The 21,953-nt window shown below is 48.2% G+C and overlaps 1 protein-coding gene across 1 annotated transcript in view; it reads left to right on the forward strand.

The window, feature by feature from the left end:
• The window catches only part of LOC119462479 (beta-hexosaminidase subunit beta), a 75,322-nt gene that overhangs the window by 23,031 nt on the left and 30,338 nt on the right, over positions 1–21,953 (forward strand). Inside the window, exons 7-8 of the mRNA XM_037723825.1 lie at positions 7,483–7,675; positions 13,120–13,276. Coding sequence (XP_037579753.1) covers positions 7,483–7,675; positions 13,120–13,276 — 350 coding nt within the window. The remainder of the gene's footprint in view (positions 1–7,482; positions 7,676–13,119; positions 13,277–21,953) is intronic.

Raw genomic sequence — 21,953 nt, forward strand, 5'->3', positions numbered from 1 at the left:
AATCCGGCGGAACGGTGCATCAGCAGGGGCGGAATTTTGCGAACGTTTCGGCGATTGTGATTGAACGAGAGCACCAACAGTGAATTACCCTAGGAGAGAAAGGGGGAAAACGAAGGGCTTAAAAAGCGGACCTTCAGTGCTGTGAGTGTGCTCGTTCGTGCTCGTACTTAGAATATCTCCAAATGTAAATGCTGTAAATAAACCCTTCTTTTGCTCTTTTTGGACGTCGCCCCGGACCTCTTGACCAACTACGTAAACTCCTAATGACCACTCGGACACGAGTCGCAACAGCTGGTGGTTGATAGCGGTGGGACGGAACCGTCAGCCAACGCTAAACCCAGCAATGTGTATAGTTTCATCAAAAGTTTTTGTTAATAAAAACAACATCCAAAAAGCTTTCAAGTGTGTTTGCGATAATGTGTTTAACTGTCTGGAGCTGACGTTAGTTTAAGAATGTTAGCCTTTTAGTGTCAGGTCTCTTTTAGGTGTGTAATTTTTGAATCTGATGGAACCAGACCACTGGCCATCCTTCATGCCACTTCATGGTAATTAAATTCGGTTTGCAAGCATGGCAACAAAATACAATATAGAACTGCCAGGTGTAGGGCAACAGAATAGGCACTTAAAATCTTACATTCTGTTAAAGTCTTCAGTGTCAACGAGGCATTTTTTTGTTTCTTGTAACTTTTTACAGTTGTACATTTTGCTAAGAATTTCAGCTTCGATTTCATAGGCCTTTGGGTACGCCCATAAATAATATGTAATTCATTTTTTACATGTTTACAGAGCAGTGATGCATTTGCAGCTCCTGTTTTGTGAGTGCGCAAGCCTTGACGCTTTGCGAAAACTACGCCTGCCCTAAATTAGTGCAATCAAAACGGGAGCACGTCAATTATTCGTTGATACATGTTCTGCGTAGTCACCTGCAAGAAAACGACTTCAGAGGTGTGTTTATTCTTTTATACTACAGCTGTGATTAAATGCGTTATATACCCAGAATACCTTAAAGAAGCGCTTGAAAAAAAAATTTAGCTACTTTAGCTCGTTGCTGGACTTTTTAGGTACTTCTAGCTACTTTGACGTTCTCATCTAGCTACTTTTGCTCGCCGACATTTCGCAACACTGTCCGGGACGCGGCGAGCGCGCTCTTGTCGTCTTCTTGCGCGCGGCTGCTTTATTCCAGTGCGCCGTCCATGCATTAAGTAGCTACAGCTCGAGTACCCGTGCCACACGGGCAAAGTGAAGTGCACTTTGAGCGAGTGCACTTCAACGCGCTTAGTGTCACTTTGGCGGCGCGCTGCTACACGAGAAAAAAAAAGTGTTCTTTCAAATTGATGGCCATGGCGATCGGGAGTCAGGCGGGAAAGCATATATTTGTTAATATAACAATTTCGTTGTGCACGAAAACAGTTTACTGGAGTGCTCCGGATTAATTTTCACCACCCGGGGTTCTTCGACGTGCACTACAACGCAAGCACACGGGCGTTTTTGCATTTCGCCTCCATCGAAATACAGCCGCCGCTGCCGGGATTCGATCCCGCGATCTCGTGCTCAGCAGCGCAACGCCTTAGATGACTGAGCCACCGTGGCGGGTACGAAGTGCAGTTTTATATACGCGCATGGTTAGGGTTGCAGATCGTCTGCTCTTTCTGTACGCGCCTGGCTACGATCGCAGATCGTCTGATCTTTCAAGTGCGATAGTTTCTTGCTCTTATTGCCGCATAAAAAGCATCTGGTTGGATAAACTAAAATCATGGCTTACAGTCAACCAGCTGGAACTAAACATAAGAAAAACCAAATTTATGCTCTTCAAGCAAAAAAATAGGCCTATAGATCATGCTATCTCTTTGATTTTCAATGGAGAAAATATTGCGCAGGTAAATAAAATTCAATTTCTAGGTGTATGCTTTCAAAGTGACCTTAGTTGGTCTGACCATGTGGACAACCTTCGAATAAAAATATCAAGGTCAATCGGTCTAATTCGATGCTTGCAGCATCTCCTTCCAGGGAGAGTTAAACGGCAGCTTTACTTTTATTTTATCTACTCGCAAATCATGTATTGCATTTTAGTCTGGGGTACGTGTAACAAAACAAATACAGAAAGTATAATTCTTCTTCAAAAACGCGCACTAGGTTTGATAACTACATCGGTCCCCAGAAACATGTCTCTTTTTCGTGTGTATAATGTACTCCCATTCCCAGAGTGCTATAGGATGCAACTAGCCATGTTAATCTTCATAAAAATTAAAGAAAATTTTCAGATTTTTTCTGACACATATTTAAGCAGAGATCTTACGTATAATCTGCGTACTGTTGCGTTGGTCGGGCCAATGTGCCGGACTAACTATGGTGTACAGACAATTGATAACCAAATTGTTCTATTGTGTAATAAGATTCCTAAAATAATTGAATACGCTAGGGAGGCTAGAAACATTACACAATTTAGGAAGCGAATTATGGATGTAATAAATAGAACACAATTCTAAGGTGCATGTGCTGAAAATATTTATTGTATGTAATATGTTTCATGTATTCATTCTTTTTCACATCACATTTCAACTTGTAAATGGTGCTGATCATAGTGCATTCTGCATTTAAAGCTGAGGAACAGCTTTTTTTTTTGCATCTCTATCTTATATTTCTCAAATTGCTATAGTATTCCTCGTTTCTTCATTGGTTGTATGTAAACTACTGTATATGCTGTACTGTCCTGCTGTACCTGCCCGAAGTGCTTCACGGAGAGTGGGCCTAGTCAGGAGACACACTCTCCTTTTGCCCCCTTCGTGGGTATTTTGTGAAAATGCCCAAATAAAATGAAATGAAATGATCCTAAATGTACTTCCTTGCGCCGCCGCAAGGGGCGCTGCGCCAATGTTCGCCACAGATAAAGAACATGTATAGTATACCTGATTAAATCAAGCAGGCTAGGTGACTATTTGTCGCCGCCCCGTTTCAAAGGGGATGCGAATGAATCATCATCACCACCTCCCGCGATAGCACGTCTGAAGCTACGCGTCTCCTCCTCACCCAACGTGACATTATCACGACAAGTGCTGGCGCTGGCGCCGGCCTATAGTTTCAGTTCCTGTTATTCTTTCTCCCTGGGGGGGGGGAGGGAAAGCGGGGGTGGCATTGTGTTCCGGCAGCAACGTATTGCGCGACAGGAGCGCCGACGATCGCGGCTGAATCTCACGCGTTCAAGAGAGGAAAGCGGGGAGCAAACACGCCGTCTTCCATCGTGCCTATGACGCCGCGGGAGGGGAGGGAGGAGAGCGGCGTTGTACTCTGGCGCGGCAGCGCGCGTCCTATCTTGAAAGCGATCTGCGTCGGGGGATGGGTCTAGGTGCGCCGGTGGCTCATACCTTTGCGCGTACTGCGTTCTCACCGCTCAGTTTCCGTTGAAGCGACATGCAGCACGAAGGTCACTTCGCTCGCTGCTGCTGGCGCGCTTCCTCACGCCAGCGATTTAACAGTGAGTGTCCGCGGTCATCGAGTGCCATGTGTTCATGTTTGTCTGTTCACCCTGACACCATGCTTGCTATTTAGATAGTAAGCGATTGTTTTGAAGTTTACACGGCCGATAAAACTACTATCCTTGCTTCGTACAGCTGTCTACGCATTTGCTATTGCAATCGATGCTTCGCCTTTTGGGAGAAACTGGGACTTCTTTAAACAACACGCCAACTTAGCAATCAAATTACCAACGCCCTTTGCTCGTGCCTCAAAAGTATGTCTTCATTTCATAAAACGTCGTGCCAATACGACTCTGGTAACTCGCAGCCAAGGCCGAGATGTGAATTTATGATAAAATATACCCTGTTTCTGCATATATGCTAAGATAAAAAAAGCCGGCCGATCCCACGCCTTGTGGGAATCGTTGTTATGCGAAGCAGTGTGCGGGGAGCCCACCAAGTTAACGAAACGACCATGAGAGCACCAAGACCTAGGCGGCTAGATAGATAGATAGGTAGATAGATAGATAGATTAGATAGATACTGTCAAAGTAGGAAATGTTCGCCAAGAAATGCTTCGCATTTAAAAGCAAGGAATTTTTCACACCGAAATAGCTTCCTCACTATGCAGATAGCACGATTCATTGGCCCTGGCCTGTTCGTCTAAAATTGATACCAACATGAAAACACTCTGACTCATTGAGGTCTGGAAAGTCAGGCGACGGGTGTTGAAGCGGTGCCCGGTGATTAAGCGCGGGCGCGGCGCGTTAACGGTAAAACCTCATAGTCGCAAGTCGCGGTATGGGAGACGTGGCCGGCTTCTCCGCAGGAATAGCAGAGCTTGCGGTGGTCTGGAGTGCACCATGCGTCTGACTGCCTTGTGTAGTTGCGCTGGAAGACGGTCGGGCTAGCGGGCGGCGGCGGCGGATGAAGGAATTGCGGCGTTAAGGGTGCTCTGGTGCGGGCACGGAGGACTTTGACTGCGGGCGACGCCGGCGTATAGGTCATCGCTTCCAGAACGGCAGGCGGCGATTCGCGCTGCAGTTCGGAAACCCCAAGTGACCGTCGAAGTTCGTCCTTGACCATGTCACCTCAGGAGGCGACGAAGGGAACATCTTGCGCAGTTCTTCGTGCACAATAGCCCTGATTGTCTCTCGGAGGTCGTCGGAGCGCAGTGCTTGGATTTCGCACTGCGGCGTGAGCACCGGCGGTTATATTACCTATGCGCCTTTCCAGAGCCTTTTCAATCGTCGTTGCTCTGTCAAAAATTCAGCTACGCTCTTCGGTGGGCTTCGGGTAGGTCCGGCGAAGAGTTCGTGCTTTACGACCCTCATTAGGAAGCGGTCTTTTTTTCTTCTCGGAAATTTCAGTGTTGACGGGCCGGAAAAGACGTGTCACCTCTTCCGTGAACATAGCGACGTCTTCATTGGGCACTTGTACTCGGGCTTTTAGCAAAGCTTCGGCCCTTCCTTTCCACACGCCGCTCGTGAGCATGTTCAAGAAGGTGCTACGAAATAGGTCCCCTGTCGTCAGGGTTGACTCTTGATTCTCAAACCATGTCCCACCGGCGTCCTCCAAGGAAAAGTAGAGATGGCGTTGTTTGTCGTCGTAGTTGCAGTTGTAGCGACCCTTTCGTACGTTTCTAGCTAGCTTTCCGGGTCTTCGAATCGCGTTCCGCGGAAGGTTGGTGGCTCATTGGGCTGCAGCAACACGATTGGTGTTGGGGGCACTGGGGCTGTTATCGTGACTGCTGCCGTAGCCGCGCACTTACTGGTCTTCTCGCCGTTGTCGGGAAAACGTCCGTACTCTGGGGGCTGGTTTCGTAGTGGGAGGCTAGCATGTTGGTCCGGGGCGACGTTGGTTTAGGGCCCATTCACACTTGCGACTAGGCGAGGTCGCGCGACTGATTGCGACTGGCGACCAGAAAGCTACTCAAGACGAACGATGTTCACACTGACAAATGTGACCGACGAGTCGCTAAACCGAAATGTCACACGATATGCCGTTCACGTCTTCTTGAAATGTCATCGCCGCGTAAAATAAGCATCAGAGTATACGGACGTCCTGTTCCTTCACATCTGATTAGTTCAACTTTTCTGCGACTGCGGTCGCGCGACTGAAAAATCGAGCGTTGAGCGGCTGACCCGAAACGGTCGCATTTTGAGAAAAGCGACCATTTACGACTACTTGCGACTGGTCGCTTTGCGACTAACTTGGTCGCGCGACCTCGCCTAAACGCAAGTGCGAATGGGGCCTTAGTCTTCGCGGTTCAGGCTTGGGTCATGGCTCTGCGGGGGTGTGCGATACATGAACGCAGAAGCACCTCCACCAGATGTCACGTTGTCGTGACGGCGTAGAATAAGGCACTGTCAAAGCCATGCTCTCAAAACATTAGCTTTGTAATGGGCGAACCTGTGCCCAGGAAAGCAATTAACACCGAAGCACAACAAAGGCGGCGAACACAGTCATCCATTGTCGAAAATTTGATCTGTGGACCAGACACGTGGGCTATTTATACATAACCTAACGAACCTTCCGGCGTAATGACTACCCGCCATGGTGGCTTAGCGGCTAGTGTTGCGCGGCTAAGTTCGAGGCCGCAGGAGCAAATCCCGGCCGCGGTGGCCGCTTTTCGATGGGGGCAAAATGCAAAAAACGCCTGATTCGCGTGCGTTGTTGGCAGGATAAAGATCCCCTGGTGATCAAAATTAATCCAGAGTTCCCTTTTAGGGTGTGCCTCATAATTAAATCGTGGTTTTGGAACGTAAACCCCCAGAATTCAATTCAGCGTAATCACTGGTGCTCGCGTAAGTTCTAGAATGCACACCAGCGTTCGCGTCGCGCACAGAATGTGATTACACAAGGGTCGGCGACAAGATAGGCAACAGATAGAACCATCGATAACATTGGAGAAACTTCCGATACAGAAAGGTGCGTCTTGCGCTGAGCGATAACCTTTAACATTTTCTAGCCGGTGAAATGTGGTCACTGGATGAAGATAAACAAGCATGCGTGTCAGTATTATTCATTTAGCACCCTTAAATTCATTGCAGGGGCTCAGATCGACCATTTCTAAAGCAATATGTTTTGAGTTGATTGTAGTTGAATTAGAAATTAAGCTCCACGCACAAGGACACTGGGATTCAGGCACAGAAGAAAAAATTTAAAATTGTTATTGCGCACAAATTGCCTTCTATCGCACAGTCTCACTTTTTTTTGGTCTTTTGTTTACTCTGTATTTACTCTGTAGTAAAAACATGCACATTTGTTTAATTCACCAATTAAACAATTCGCGTTTGGCTTTGTTCCTCCAGGAACATATTGTGATGCACTTAGTTGATATGCGACTCGTGTGAAGAATGTAATGGTGATAATAACGTAGGCTTCTGACGTAGAACGTGTTCTTGTTCCAAGCCGCCATTTCAAAATGATGGAAGGCCGCTCAGTGACGCCCTATTTGGCCCAAACTCAGCCAGATGATAGCGCAGACTCGTAAACAGCAATAGACGAGCGCTCAGAGTGCTTGGAAGTGCTCTTTGTTTTCTAGAAAATGCTAGCAAAAGTTCATAGAGGCGGACACTGAGTCTGGAGAGGTTAAAACGAGCTTAGAAATAAATTCGCTTAGAGCTTAGAAACTATAAAGTGTGCAGTGTGTCCCATAGCACAAGCAAAAACTTACAGAAAACAAAATTGCTAACTGCACAACCACATTTGGCACAAATTTGAAAAATATAAGGAATCTTTTTATCCAAGTTAGGGGGAAAACTGACTTAGGAAGATCGAAGCACTGCAGGACACACTTCCGCTAAATGTCTCCTGTCCCTCTTTGATCCTATAGGTTGTTGACCTATAGGTGGGGAAAACTTAATTCGGAGCTCTTCACGTACCGCGACCATGATGCCCGCTTCGCAGCTATACGATTTAAAGCCATGTCGGTTACATGCGTTGTGCATGCAACAATAATGCTTTTTGGAAATATCTGACCGCTTTCCAAAGCCACTTAACGTGGCTGCCCGTCTGTGGCACGCAGATGTCCTCACGCCCTGTTACGTCAACGGCAGCCGGGGTACCGCGAAGTGGCCCCTGCACGCTGCCTTCGAGATGCTCGACCCGACGAAGAACCAGAGCTACAGCCTGATGCAGTGGCTTCTTCCCCAGGTGGCACGGCTATTTAAAGACCGCTACGTGCACCTCGGCATGGATGAAGTGCACTACTTTTGCTGGTACGGCCATGAAGGGATAGAAGTCTAAGCGGGTGGCCTCGTGCATATCGCGTGTGTGGTCACCTAACATTTGGTGCAGCTTAGAATAATCACCCTGTATGCATTTTTAGAGAATGTTGCACCCTTTGAAACTATAATTTCGTCCAATAATTATTATTAAATATCTTTAGGGTGTGACCCTACACCGTTGCTCAGTGGCTATGGTATTCACCTGCTTAGCGCGAGGTCGCCGTTTCGATTCCCGCTCGTGGTGGCTTATCGCTCACTTTTATTTAATTTTATCTTAGGGTGGAGGAAACGATATCTTCAGGGGACGGAATGCAAAAAAAACTATTTGCGTAGCTTGCACTGGAGGCGCACTGCTTAAGAGACAGCGGAACTGATGGGCACCTACCTATTCCAGTCTTTTGGGCTAGGATAAGCACTACGAAGTCATCCCCAGCATTTTCCAGAATTTATTGATTATTCATCGATTATCGATTAGCTATTGATGGGCTATCGATTGACTATCGATGACTGACTAAGCTTAAGTAATCCCAACCATGCTTAGCTATGCTTAGCCAGGTCCAGCTCCGCTAGTACACATGGACATGTGCCATTGCGCTTTGGCCCTTTCTGCACTACCGCCAATGCGAAAACACCCGTGTACTTAGATTTAGGGGCACGTTAAATAGCCCCAGGTGGTCCAAATTTCCGGAGTCCCCCACTACGGCGTGCCTCATAATCAGATCGTCGTTTTGGCACGTAAAACCCCATAATTAATTAATTAATTGTTGCACTACCGCCAGGATCGGCCCACATTTTCTGTTCGCGGTTGACACACTACACCCGGCCTAAACAGCTCAGCTGTTAAAATACTCGTGTACCATACCACGGGGAAGGGGAATTCCGCCAGGTTGTCGAAATTATTCCGCAGCCCTTCGCAATACGGCGTCTCTCATAATCCATGGTGCAATTTAGAGACGTTCTTTCACACAATGTAATTTCTCATACGTGGTATGGATTTTCTTTCTTTAACGCTGAGCTCCTGGTACTTTTAGTTCACGAATGACATGCGCGTATGAGCATGACATAGTGTTCCCGAAAGAAGAATTAAAGTAAACATTAAATTCTGGGGTTTTTCATGCCGAAACTACGATCTGATTATGACGCACGTCATTGGCGTGGACTCCGGATTAAGCTTGACCACCTGGGGATCTTTACCGCACATGTAAATCTAATTAAATGAGCGTTTCGTGTCCCCCCCGCCCCCATCGAAATACCACCACGCCATAGCCGAAGCCACCAGGGCGGGTCATAAGGTGAGATTATTCAACCTAGAGTCGAAGGAAATATACGAAAAATTCATGACCATTTATGCTGGGTTCGGCGATAAGCCTCAAATTGCGTAAGCATGAGGAATAAACATTCAATGTCCAGGCTTTTGTTTAAATGTCGTAAAATCAATTTTACGGCATAGACTATCGAACGCCTTTGCAAGACATTTATTGAAATTGCATAAGTTGTGAACCTCGCTGTGCACTTGAAGACCGAGCGACGCATGGAACAGTTCATTTGCCTGTTAACGCTCCTAGCTTGTGCAAAGACTGACGTCTCGATTCTACGTTTGACGACTTGTCGCTCTACGTTCTTTTTGAATGAGCAAAGTAGGCAACACACAAAGAACAAGATAGAGAACGAGATTCATTGGATGTTACATTTTTGACGCTGGTAGCTATGAAAATGTGGCCCGAACTCAAAGCCGAACTCAAACACAGCAAGTTGCAGCGTTTGCATCGTCGACTCTATTTTTATGCTGTGTATTTCGTGCTCTCACTTTCTCCCCCACCGTTTCTCAATATGGTGTCACCAACTAGCCCAATGATCGACCTTATTGAATAGAGGGAAGGTTGATAAATATGAGAGAGAGAGAAATACGTTTATTCAGTCATAAAAAAAATAGAAAATTGTACTTGTATGAAAAGGCAACCCCAGTGGTTTTTCCGGTGAGGTGCCTAGATTAAGTTAATGGTTTCGCTTCTTATAAGGTAGGTGAGCAAGCTGTCATATATAGCTTTGCGGTGTTGAGGGGTCCCTCTAGGAAGGATCCAGTCATTGAGAGTGGCGACTGAGCTCTGCAGCCCAGCAAGGCAGATTCTTCGCAGTGATGACAGGCCAGGACATGTCCATAGCAAGTGGTGGGCTGTGGCTGGCGCACCCGTGGTGCAAGTTCCGCAGGTGGGGTCAAGCGACTTGTCGATGTATTGGGCTTTGAACGCAGGCGTGACTGCCGTGCCGGTGCGTAGACGGCGGAGTGCCACGCGTTCCCGGCACTCCGCCGTCTACGCACCGGCACGGCAGTCACGCCTGCGTTCATAAATATGTGTTGGATAATAGTAAAAGCAGGTTTGAATATTGGTGGTGTAAAAGCAAAGAACACACAAAAAACATGTGGTTGATCCCTCTTATATAGGAATCGGTATAGAACACGAAAGTGAAACGTGTCTTCACAGAAGTAGTGTAATGTTTATTGCACATTGATATATAATGTGTGATAGGATGATGAGGTTAGGAAATTCGCAGGCGCAAGTTGGAATACGCTAGCGCAAGACAGGGGTAATTGGAGATCGCAGGGAGAGGCCTTCGTCCTGCAGTGGACATAAATATAGGCTGATGATGATGATGATGATGATATAATGTCTATTTGTGTTTTGTGGCTAAAGCGCCCTTAGGCGTTGATGCACCCACGCTGACGCCTGGTGACACGTCTCCTCCATCACGACTACCAACGTCGATGACCATGAGCAACCGTCGTGCATATGGAAGCTGCACTACGCTGCACACGCTAGCACAACGCGAAAGACGAAGCACGTAACTGACACACTAATACAACGCGCAAGACAAAGCACGTAACTGAATCGTCAACGAGTCAAATCAGCGCGTACAGCGCGTCGTAATTGCAGCCTCCGCGATCAACTTCAGAAACATTTTCAGAGCTAATTGCGGAGGCCACGCTCCGCTGTGCTGAGTACGGTGAACGCCACCTAGGTGGCGTTGGTAGTGCTTCTTGATGCCAGCGTCCCTTCGAATGCTGGCATCGAGGCGTCGTAGTGCTGAGACCACCGAAGCGTTCACTGTCGGTGCGCGTTAGTGTCATAATGCAGTACTTCTCTTTTCTGTTCGTAGGCGGCGGCACCGCCCCGAGCAAGAGCGCGGGTACACGGAGGAGTGTTATGGCGAATTCCATTGGGAGAACAGGAGCACTCAAAAGCACGCTGAAAGTGCTCGTTCCAGAGGCGACGTGTTTCAGTGGTCGAACAGGAGTGGGAGCGCCGTCATCCAGTGGTAGAACAAGAGCAGTTTCGCGGCGCCGAGAGCAGCTGGGAGCAGTCCGGACTGCTCTCGCTTGAAAAGCGGAGTACGGAGGAAGTCACGTGGCTTAAACCGTCATATCCTCCTCATTTCTTTTTATTTTGCTTCAGCCGGCGCGCGCGGCGGCAATGGCAGCCTAGCGTAGTTTGTGTTTTGACACCGCTGATTTTGACGTCGGTGATACGAGCGAGCTTCGCAGCGATTTAGCGACAGATCCTGGCATTTCTAGTCCGCCTTGCTTCTCGTCGGATGCGCGGGGGACAGCGGCAGCAAAGCGTCTTCGCCTTGCTGAAGTGCTTGAGACGCTCGACGGTGACAGCAGCGAAAGCTGCTAGAGCTCAACTTGAGATGATCTTCGCAGGCGGAAACGTTGAGGAATGCGTCGGCGCTGCACAAAAGTATGTAGTACGTGGCCGCAAACGGTGACAGCGTTAAGCCCGACAGATTACAAGATGATCAGGCGTGTTTTGCCGCTCTCCTGCAGAGAATGGTGGGACGTCGATTGCTATTAGTCACATGGTACATTTCTCCTCACAAGTCCCCCTCCCACCTGCTGTCCGAATGCACGCCGTATTCCAGTGGCGGGTCGAGTGTCCCTGCTCTCACTGCGCTGTCACCCGACTCCGCACTGCGCGGCGCCCTGCTCCTCTTCTCCCAATGGAATTCGCCATTAGATATATAAGGCGCGTCTGTGTAGCTCTCTGCAAATGCGTTTGTGGCGCAATGGGTTAAACGCTCGGCGATCTATCGTCGCGGACCGAGAGGTCGTGGGTTCGATTTCCAAATTTTGCATGTTTGTGGAACTTTTTCTTCTGGTTTCTTTCTTTGTATTATGTTCTATGACGATTTCCGTGACGGAAATACGTCAGTGAAGTCTTGGTGGACCCCGGCATAAAACACTTTCGTGTTAAAAACATGTGGTTGATCCCTCTTATATAGGAATCGGTATAGAACACGAAAGTGAAACGTGTCTTCACAGAAGTAGTGTAATGTTTATTGCACATTGATATATAATGTCTATTGTTGTTTTGTGGCTAAAGCGCCCTTAGGCGTTGATGCACCCACGCTGACGCCTGGTGGCACGTCTCCTCCATCACGACTACCAACGTCGATGACCATGAGCAACCGTCGTGCATATGGAAGCTGCACTACGCTGCACACGCTAGCACAACGCGAAAGACGAAGCACGTAACTGACACACTAATACAACGCGCAAGACAAAGCACGTAACTGAATCGTCACCGAGTCAAATCAGCGCGTACAGCGCGTCGTAATTGCAGCCTCCGCGATCAACTTCAGAAACATTTTCAGAGCTAATTGCGGAGGCCACGCTCCGCTGTGCTGAGTACGGTGAACGCCACCTAGGTGGCGTTGGTAGTGCTTCTTGATGCCAGCGTCCCTTCGAATGCTGGCATCGAGGCGTCGTAGTGCTGAGACCACCGAAGCGTTCACTGTCGGTGCGCGTTAGTGTCATAATGCAGTACTTCTCTTTTCTGCTCGTAGGCGGCGGCACCGCCCCGAGCAAGAGCGCGGGTACACGGAGGAGTGTTAGATATATAAGGCGCGTCTGTGTAGCTCTCTTCAAATGCGTTTGTGGCGCTATGGGTTAAACGCTCGGCGATCTATCGTCGCGGACCGAGAGGTCGTGGGTTCGATTTCCAAATTTTGCATGTTTGTGGAACTTTTTCTTCTGGTTTCTTTCTTTGTATTATGTTCTATGACGTATTTCCGTGACGGAAATCGTCATATCGATTTCACTGACGTATTTCCGTGACGGAAATACGTCAGTGAAGTCTTGGTGGACCCCGGCATAAAACACTTTCGTGTTAAAATGAAGAGACTTTAAACTTATTTCTTCGATGTTGTTTTAACATGAACGACGAAGCCTAAAGACCGAAAAAAAAACAGAAGAAAGGTCAAAATAACGACCTCCTAAACTTCAGCCACCACCTCGTCTCAAATGTGTACTCATACCGTCCGTCCGTCCGTCCGCATCCAAATGTGTTAGATGTCCGGTGCTCATGAAGTCGGTGAAAGCGCGACTTGACGTTAGCGCCTTTGATCGGTGTGTTCGACTTTATCGGCACTCACAGGAAGTCCAGTCCCGAGATCGACGCATTCATGGCACTGCACAACATGTCGGCCGCGAGAGACGTCGAGCAGTACTACGTGGAACGGACTCTGGACAGCGTGGGACGGACAGGCGCCAAGATCATGGTGTGGCAGGACCCCATAGACAATGGAGTAAAGGTAGCTAGCTTCCCTAACTCCGTATCGTTCTTCCCCACACCTCCCACCATGCTGAAACAGCGGTAAACCGAAGGCAAACTCTTAGCAGGCAATCACTGAGAAGGTATGAGCGAACAATTCTTGTAGAAACTCAATATTGATCCATATGTTTATTCTTTACTGACAGCAAGAAAATGGCAAAATTATAGAAGATATTCGCAAAAAAATTCACCAGCCCTTCCCCTGTCGAGAAAATGGGGGTAAGCGAAGCTGTGTGTTATCTTACCTTCCTGGTGACTTTCTTTCTCTCTGTTTCTTTAACTCTATTTCTCTCTATCTATCTTTCTCTCTCTCTTTATTTCTTTCTCTCTTTACTTCTCTCTCTCTTTCTCTCTATCTATCTCTCCCTCTCTCCTTATTTCTTTCTCTTTATTTCTTTCTCTCTCTCATTCTCTGTCTCTCTTTTGTCCCTGGAATGTGCCATTGAGCTTGGACCTTTTCTGCACAATCGCCAGGATCGGCCCACTTTTCAGCGTGACACCGCCGCCGCCGCCACCTCCGACAATTGTGAACCTATAAAGCTTAGCTTAAAATTGCGCAACGTAAATGGATCGCAGACTAGCAAATTGCACCTTATAGGGCAGAAGAGGAAGCCTAAACATTACGGGAAGGTTGCCCGAAGGTTGTGTGAGTTAAGCAAAAAGACAGTGTTTATAAAAAGCATTGCTGTGTTATGTACAACACCTGCGCTTCATACGTCTTACCAATTGTATTTTCAATATTTCAAAAATAGCAGTTATTTTGGTAGTGTTCACATATTTTCAAACTCCATCAGCCGGATTCAAAAAGCTTTTCGGTGTCGTAAGAGCTGTTTGCTGCAGAAGAACCACCTTCGCTAATAAATATCCAGCATGACGATTCGTTCACGTTTGATCCCACGAACAGTTCTATCGTAATACTTTTTTGTGTGTGTGAATACACCCTAGTAAAAATAGGTCATGATATTATATTCCATGTGAACAAAAAGTATATAGAATGTGCCGAACTTCAGCAAAAACACAACATAACTTTTATAACGGTTTTGTGTAAAGGCAGAACCACGTGCCGAATTCACAAAACTATTCGTTTGTAAGTGGTGTTTGCCAATGGACGGCAGCCTTAGATAACGGAATCCCTGGCATCAAGATTGCCTCAGATTTTCTTTTACGGAAAAAATTAGCATAAGCGCATGGTTGCAGGCAGAGGTTCTAATTTATCCTATTCAGAAGTATACTCATTCCAATCTTTGTGGCATGGGAATCAACATGCTTGTGGACAGGAGTATGCACTTCACCCTCATATCTTGACCTGAGCCGGGAAAAGAAATTGGTAGCCATTGCTGCTCATGGTCAGTGCGCAGGCCACATTTCTTGCGCTTGCGTCAGTTGAATACTCGAAACGGCTCATTACCCGCGAACGGCTCCATCCGGTGCGCTCAACAATCTTCGATTAAAGCATAAAAATACATATAAAAGGTAATTATTAGTACAACGCGAACTGTATTCTCCCAGTATACCTTGAGAAAGGAAAACTACATTTTTGAAGACGCTGCTTGGCAGACGGCCTCGCTCCTTTGGTATTTCTCCCGCTGATGTCTCGTACATTGCACTTCAGATAGCGTTACACATTCTACTAGACATGACACTGCGGAGGTTGACATCATGATCATACTGTATAAGACCGACTGCTCAGAGATTACGTGCAAGTCTTCTTGTTAGGGCCCCTTAGCGAATCCACATAATGTCGGGGAAGTGCACGCAAATCGAAACGTTAAATAATGTCGTCGCACTCCTTGTTCGCCATATCCTTCAAACCTTGAGATAGATTCCCACATTGCGTGTTGTGCGTTTTTTTTTATATACTTCTGTGTGTTCTATCGACCCTGCTAAATGATCCAGAGTGCACCATATGTTTTAAGAAGGCAAGTGCCATTGTACACGCGAAGGACTAATTATGTCAGAAGAAAACGTGCGACCCTGAGGCTACGGGCAACTAGCGCTGAAACTTCGCGTGCCCACAGCAGCGCAATAACAAACAGCCTAGCGAGTCGTGGAAACAGTTTACGGCATCGCGTGCTACAATTCTGCATCAGCAATTTCACCGCTCATCTTGAGGCACAAGTGTCCAAGTGCTGACGGGACGTGCTAGAGCGTATTAGTACTTGGCCTCCTCACAACGCACATGTATGGCCACAGACAGAGCTTGGACGGACGCATCGGGCTAAATCAAACATTGATGCAGGCACCCTTCATAATTAAATATGCTGTGCCATCTTCATGCCTCTCTACCGGGCGGTGTCAGCATATTTTAGTAACACGCTCAAACTACCGTAGCTCCTCCTGGCCATCGCTGGTTCCCCACATAAAGCTACCTTTCTTTAATGCAACGTACTCACTGGGTCATCCCAGGCACATTGCAGTAGGTAGGTTAAATTTCTGCCTCGCATAGTTTTGGTCCTCTTCAATAAAAATGAAGTTCAAGTGTACAATGGTACAATCGAACCTCGATTCCGAGCACAAACAGTCCGATGCTCTAACCAAGAAGGCTTTTCTTTATTGCTTCACACAGTATAACAATACAGGACTGAATTGGCGCTTACATGCAATGAAAAAAATCGGGGTAGCTTGCACTAGTGGCTCAAGGCTAAAGACATAGGGGAGCTGATAGGTTCCTAGCTGGTCATTTCATTTCATTTTATTTTATTTGGGCATTTTCACAAAATACCCACGAAGGGGGCAAAAGGAGAGTGTGTCTCCTGACTAGGCCGTATAGTCATGGCTATACGAAGTGTATAAGCATTTCCTCGTGGTCCGTGGCATCGGGGAACGCCTAGCGAAGCACTTGCAGTCGGAGCACATGTAAGGGAAGTGGGGCGAAAGCTATGCACACTGTACGGGTGGCGCGCAGCTGGTGGGAGCTCGGCCGAGCCGCAGCCAGTGGCGCCTACTGCAGTCACGGGCACCACGAGCGTTCGGCGCTAATGCGAGGAAACGCAGAAGCGCGGTTGGCATCGGCAGTAGCTCTGCGCGTTGCCTCGTTAGTACAATTTGTTTCTCTCTCTCTCTCTCTCTCTCACTCTCATTTCTCTTTCTCTCTCCCGAGCAAAGCGCACGACGCTTCGCGAAGTGGCTGCTAGGCAACGCAGTGGCAGGCAGTTGCGGCGTCGCTGGTTGCCATGGCTACGGCGCGGCTGGCTTTTCGTGAAACGCGCGTTTTTCGGCTGGCTTGAACATCTTCGCTGTTAAAACAGAGTACGCCTTTGTTATCAAGCTGCAATCGCACGCATACTTCTCTAGTGTCAACAGCAACTATAGCAACAACGGCCACTATCATAGCAAGAGCGAGAGCACGCGTGCACTCGCTGGTTTCGATTCAGGGAAAGACTTTCCACTGCCTTTCGCTAACGTCATGTCGCACAGCAACAAGTTCACTTAAGAGAGAGCGTGCCAATTTCTCCCATTCTTCCGCCGTGGCCGTCAGCCCTTCGGGATGCTGTGTTAGAATGCACCACCTTCAGCATCGGCCCACATTGCGCAGCCATTATTAGACAGTTTTAGCAGAGCGTTACCGTGTACCACGAGCGTTACCGGCTACCACGACTGCGCAGGCGTGGCTCCGGTATAAGTGCTCCAGAACGCACCGCTGTGTACCATTTTTCCGCAGCAACATGGCAGCCCAGGCTGCCCGCTTCGAACCTAATTTATCCGTGATAATCAACTCACGGGAGAAATAAACGGTGAGCTCATCCATTTCTTAGTCTCATCTCTCTCTGAGGACAAACTATAGCGCTGTTCTGTCGTTATCATTGAGATCGGTTGTTTGTTTCGATGCTGCCAAGCCTATAGAGGGGCCTGAACATTATATTAGTATACTAACTCTAGACGAAAAGCTGGGCGAAAAAAGCGGGAACCGCAAAGGCGCCACCATGTTGCTACGACAAATTTTTGTAGCAGTGAAGATATTTTTATATATTATGCACAAACAAGCACTTAAACGTAGCACCTAGGCACGGACAACGTTTGAAGTTCATTCCGTATATTCTTCAGAAAGATCCGATGGCTATTTAGAAAATTTTGATGTAAAATTGACGGTGTCTAAAAGGCTGCGTTTGCAGGCGCCTTAACTTGATGGCGTGACCATACTGACGGATGCTCGGGATCGCGTTGATTGCACGCGTCATCTGAATCACATCTCGTCGTCTACGCCTGCGCGCGTGAATAGGGTAGCAACATGGCGGCGCCCTTGCGGTTCCCGATTTCAATACATGGTCGCTATGCGGAGCTTTTCCTCTAGAAGTGGTTATATTAACTCTATGGCCTAGAAGGATGGCGCGTGCTGTCACGGCCCAATCTCGGAATCCATGAACGCGGAAAAGTCTGTCGACTTCCATCTAACAGATGGCGCCACAGTATTTAGCGTTAATCAGCGATGTACAATTATGTGGCGCCATCTGTTACATGAAAATCAACACAATATTTCCGCGTAGACGGCGTACCTCCAGGCCCACCTATGGTGGCTAGCCACCAGCTGCGTCAAAAGTAACAACGGATCTCAATAATAACAAAAGAGTGATCATGCTTTTTCCTCGGCGTAACATGAGACTAATTACCTATTTTAGCATTTATTTCATACTGTCACCACGGAGGACCACGATCACTGGTGAATTAGCGCCGAAGCGAGCAGCCTCGGCGCTGCCATGTTGTTGCGCCAACACGGCATACGTCGGAGCGTTCCAGTAAACTCAAGGTCGTTTCACATGCTGCGACTGGAGCGAAAAAAAAATCGATGCAGTCGCACGCGTCACATTGCGATTCTGAGAGGACTCATTTGACACGGTTGTGATTTCAACAACGTGGCTGGTGCGACGCCCAGGGTTGCCAGGCCTTGTGGCATACACCTTATAACTTTTGAAATGTAATGAAAAAGCCCGTGTATTTTATATTATTGACCTGTCTCTACTAGGAGTCAATACGCTTGTTCTGTAACTTAAAAATGCTTCGAAGTTTGTTTGTTTTGGAGTGCGCTACAGCCATGGAGGAAGGAAAAACTGAGGAGAAGCGCTGACGTCACTCACTGTGAAGCTCAGTGGCGCCGGACGTTGTCGTTACTCCGCCACTTTGTCGTGCTAGATTCTCTTGTTTAGATTTCTCGCCTTCGGCCCGCACCCACGTCGGGCTCCGCGCATGTTCCCGAGCCCTAGTGATCCGACCAACGGATCCAATCGCGGCGTATTCCATCGCGATATACCCATGGCAAGCCCATCTGCAGTTTATGAAAACATACAGGTACATATGCTGGTCGTGGCTTTTTAGGAATCGTGTCTCTTTATTGAACACGTTTAGGGCGGCCACGCACCGCGGAGATGTGACGATCCACAGCGCGCCGACAAACAGTCCGGCAGAGGAGACCGTAGTTACGCGTTCAATTAGTACACCGACTGCGGCCTGAGGTTTATTGTTCTTCCGGTAAGTAAAGCTTCACGCAAACAAAGTTCTGCGGTGCCGAGCAGTAAGCGCGTGTGCGCGCGGCTAGTAGGTTCACTGGGCCTACGTGCGACTATCAGCAATTTGATGTGCGCGCAGGCATACGCTCTTCTGTTAAGCCTTGTTAATTCTTGCACCATCCGCCTTGCGCACCTCCAGCACTCAGATAAGATTACTGCAGTTCGTCCTTTTATTACTCATGGCCGCCGCTTCTTTCCCATCCTTCCACATGGCTGTTTTACATGCCATAATTGCATCGTCCGCTCTGAAATGCAAGAACACTGCACAGCTGTCACTGACGTGCATGGAGTTCATCGTAGATATTCTGAAGCACAGTGGTTTCAGTCTGCGATGACACGTTAGCATGAATCCACCGAAGACGGGAAATATATTGCCAGGTCGTTTTTCGTCCGTGGCGTGGTACCGGTGCACCGCGTTGCTTGCGCGCTCGTTTCACGCTTTTTACTTCTTCCAATCTCACCTGGCCACAGCAACAGCTTGGAGAACACGGTATAGATGACACAGCAGAACAAAACATGGAGACCAACGCAATCCTGCACACACGACGCCTTCACCACGGTACCAAACCTACGGAGCAACACGTGTGAGCGCGCACAACCATAACAAAGCCGCCATTGGAACCCGAAAACGTGGCCGCTACAGCGAAAAAAAAAATTGGAGCACGCTTAAGCTTCGCCTTTAAGAGCGGAACGTGATAGCACACAAAGATCCCTGGCTGCTTATCAGGCTTCCCGGCAACTGCAGCTTTCTTTTTCTCCAACTTCGCATCTTCAGCGGTCGCCTCCACGTGCGGCTATGCATGAAACGCTGTTGGAGGCTGCCGAGGAGGCGAGCTCCAATATGGATGGTATTTTTGCGGGGACACCGCGGCGCGCCGCTGTATGAGCAGTGGTATAGAAATGCTAGAAAAGGGGCTTGTGCTAGAGTTTCCGCGTAAGATAATTAGTTTTCTCGTATATTCAAATTACAATCCGACGCTATCGCGTCTGTAGGTTGTGGTTACGTCGTACTTTACGATTTTTCTAACGCATTTTACTTTGAGAAATTCGATCAGTTCACCAGCGCCACTGCGCCATGCGGCGGGCCTGCCTGGTCGGCGTGGTTCGGGATGATTTTCTTAGCCAGGCAACGCCCTCGACGCCGACACCGACACCGGATTTTCTGCGACACGAGGCCCTTAACGCTTTCGCGTTAAAATACTACCTCACTTCCTCCGCACTTTTCTTCTAGTGCGCGGAGGGGCTAGGGCCTCTCGTAAGTTTTTTTTCCTTCCGCCATGGTTACAGCGGTTCCTGAAGTTCAGTGCGATGAGACATGGCGGACGTTCACAGATGTTCGCAGCTGGTCGTTCAGCGCTGTCTGTTGCCTCATCTGTTTTCTATGTCCGTGTCGTTCTTCCAGAGCTACGCCAAATTACAAGATGACCCATCAACAAACACATATACATCGCATACGCAATGTTAGGAATGTGGCTGCAGCGAAGTCGTCGCAGGGTACGTACAGAACCTTGAAACCCGTGGAAACCCTTTAAATTGAAAAGAATGTTTTCAAGGCTCTTGAAAGTCCTGCAATTCTTTTTTATTGCGATAGCAATTATATGAACACTTCAAGCGGATTTCTGCCGTCGGCGTCGCTGTCGTCGTAGCCGTCGCCGTGAGGTTGCGTGTAAAGTCCAAGGGCTATAAAATCGTCGCCGCGCGCCGTATGCGCGAGTTATAGCGCGCGGGGAACGCGCGCTAGCACGGAGAGCGAACGCACGGCGGAAAGCAAACGCGACTTCCGTCCCGCGAAAGGACGTGGGGGTATCGGAGGGAAGGAGGCGGGGCGACGCTGTGTAGCGGCACCAAATGCGCATCTTGCAACCAGGCGCAAGGGGAACTGGCCACTCAATCTCCCACGAGAAAGGAGGAAAGCGGGAAGGCAGCGCTGGAGGGAGGGAGGGGGGGGGCAGCTTCTGCTCTGCCAACAACAGCAATTGGACTTTGCCCGGCTGCGGCGGTCGCCCGCACCGTCGCTTACAAGCGATCTCCACACGGCTCTGACCTTTGTATTTGCTGTGCATTCGCCGCTCAGTTTCCGTTGAAGCAATAGACCGCACGAACCTTCAATCGCTGCGGCGGCGGCACTTGCTGCCAGCGTTTTGACAGTTGTTGTCTGCGGTCATTGAGTGTGATCTATTAATGTATGCTTGTGCGCGCTGACACCACGTTTGTTAATTCAGTTAGTAAGCGAATGTCTCCAAGTTTATGCAGCCTATAAAATTACTATCCGTACTCCGAATAGCTCTCTACTAGTAATTTGCTTTGGCAATTGATGCTTCGCCTTTCGGGCGAAACTGCGACATTTTTTTTACTTGAAAACACTTGAATTTCTGGAGTAATACAGTCTAACATTGATTTTGTGATCCGCTTTCTATGGCGGATCAGCATGGGCCCAGCAAAGTTGCTATATTAGAAGCAATGGTACAGTAAAAAGAAAAAAAGCGATCTGTCGCACCTGCCAGCGTGTCACACACGTACCTTTACCGCACTCGCCTTTGATTCGCGCACCCTGCGTACTACACGCCTTCGTCGCAGTCGCACCCTCTCGAGCCTATCCTGTTCTGGTCTCTGTTCCACCCCTTCCCTGTTGGCGCTATCGCACTTTTGTTTCGGAGAAGAAAAATCCGAGAAATGCGCATGAGGCGGGCAATGCAGTGAAGTTCTGCCACATCGAGTGCACAGCACAAAGACGATGGCAGCGGTGCTTCTTTTTTTTTTATGGAGTCTGTGCGGCAGCGGGTGCAACGAATCGACGAGCGAAGACGCGATATTGCCATCCCCCGGTGGCTAACGCTATCAGCTGCCACCGAAGTGGACAGAAAAACGTCGCCGGCTTCATTTCGTACCAGCTATGTAAAAATATTATCGACATAGCATGAAACCGTATCTTCGATTGCGACTCTCAAATTCCACAAATTTATTTTTTTCCTCAGTGAAACTGTTTTTTTCCGGTTGCGCGATGGGTCTAAAAGTTTTGCCGTGCAAAAAGAAGATATGTTAGCGACGGTACTTATTTGCATGAAAGGCACCATTTCAATATAAGAAAATTTGAGTTAACAAGGTAAGTGGCATATTTTACCGACTTCGTTAATATAAGTGTAACTATAGTGTCTT

The sequence above is a fragment of the Dermacentor silvarum genome, chromosome 8, assembly GCF_013339745.2.
Source record: "Dermacentor silvarum isolate Dsil-2018 chromosome 8, BIME_Dsil_1.4, whole genome shotgun sequence".
Taxonomy (NCBI): Eukaryota; Metazoa; Arthropoda; class Arachnida; order Ixodida; family Ixodidae; genus Dermacentor; species Dermacentor silvarum.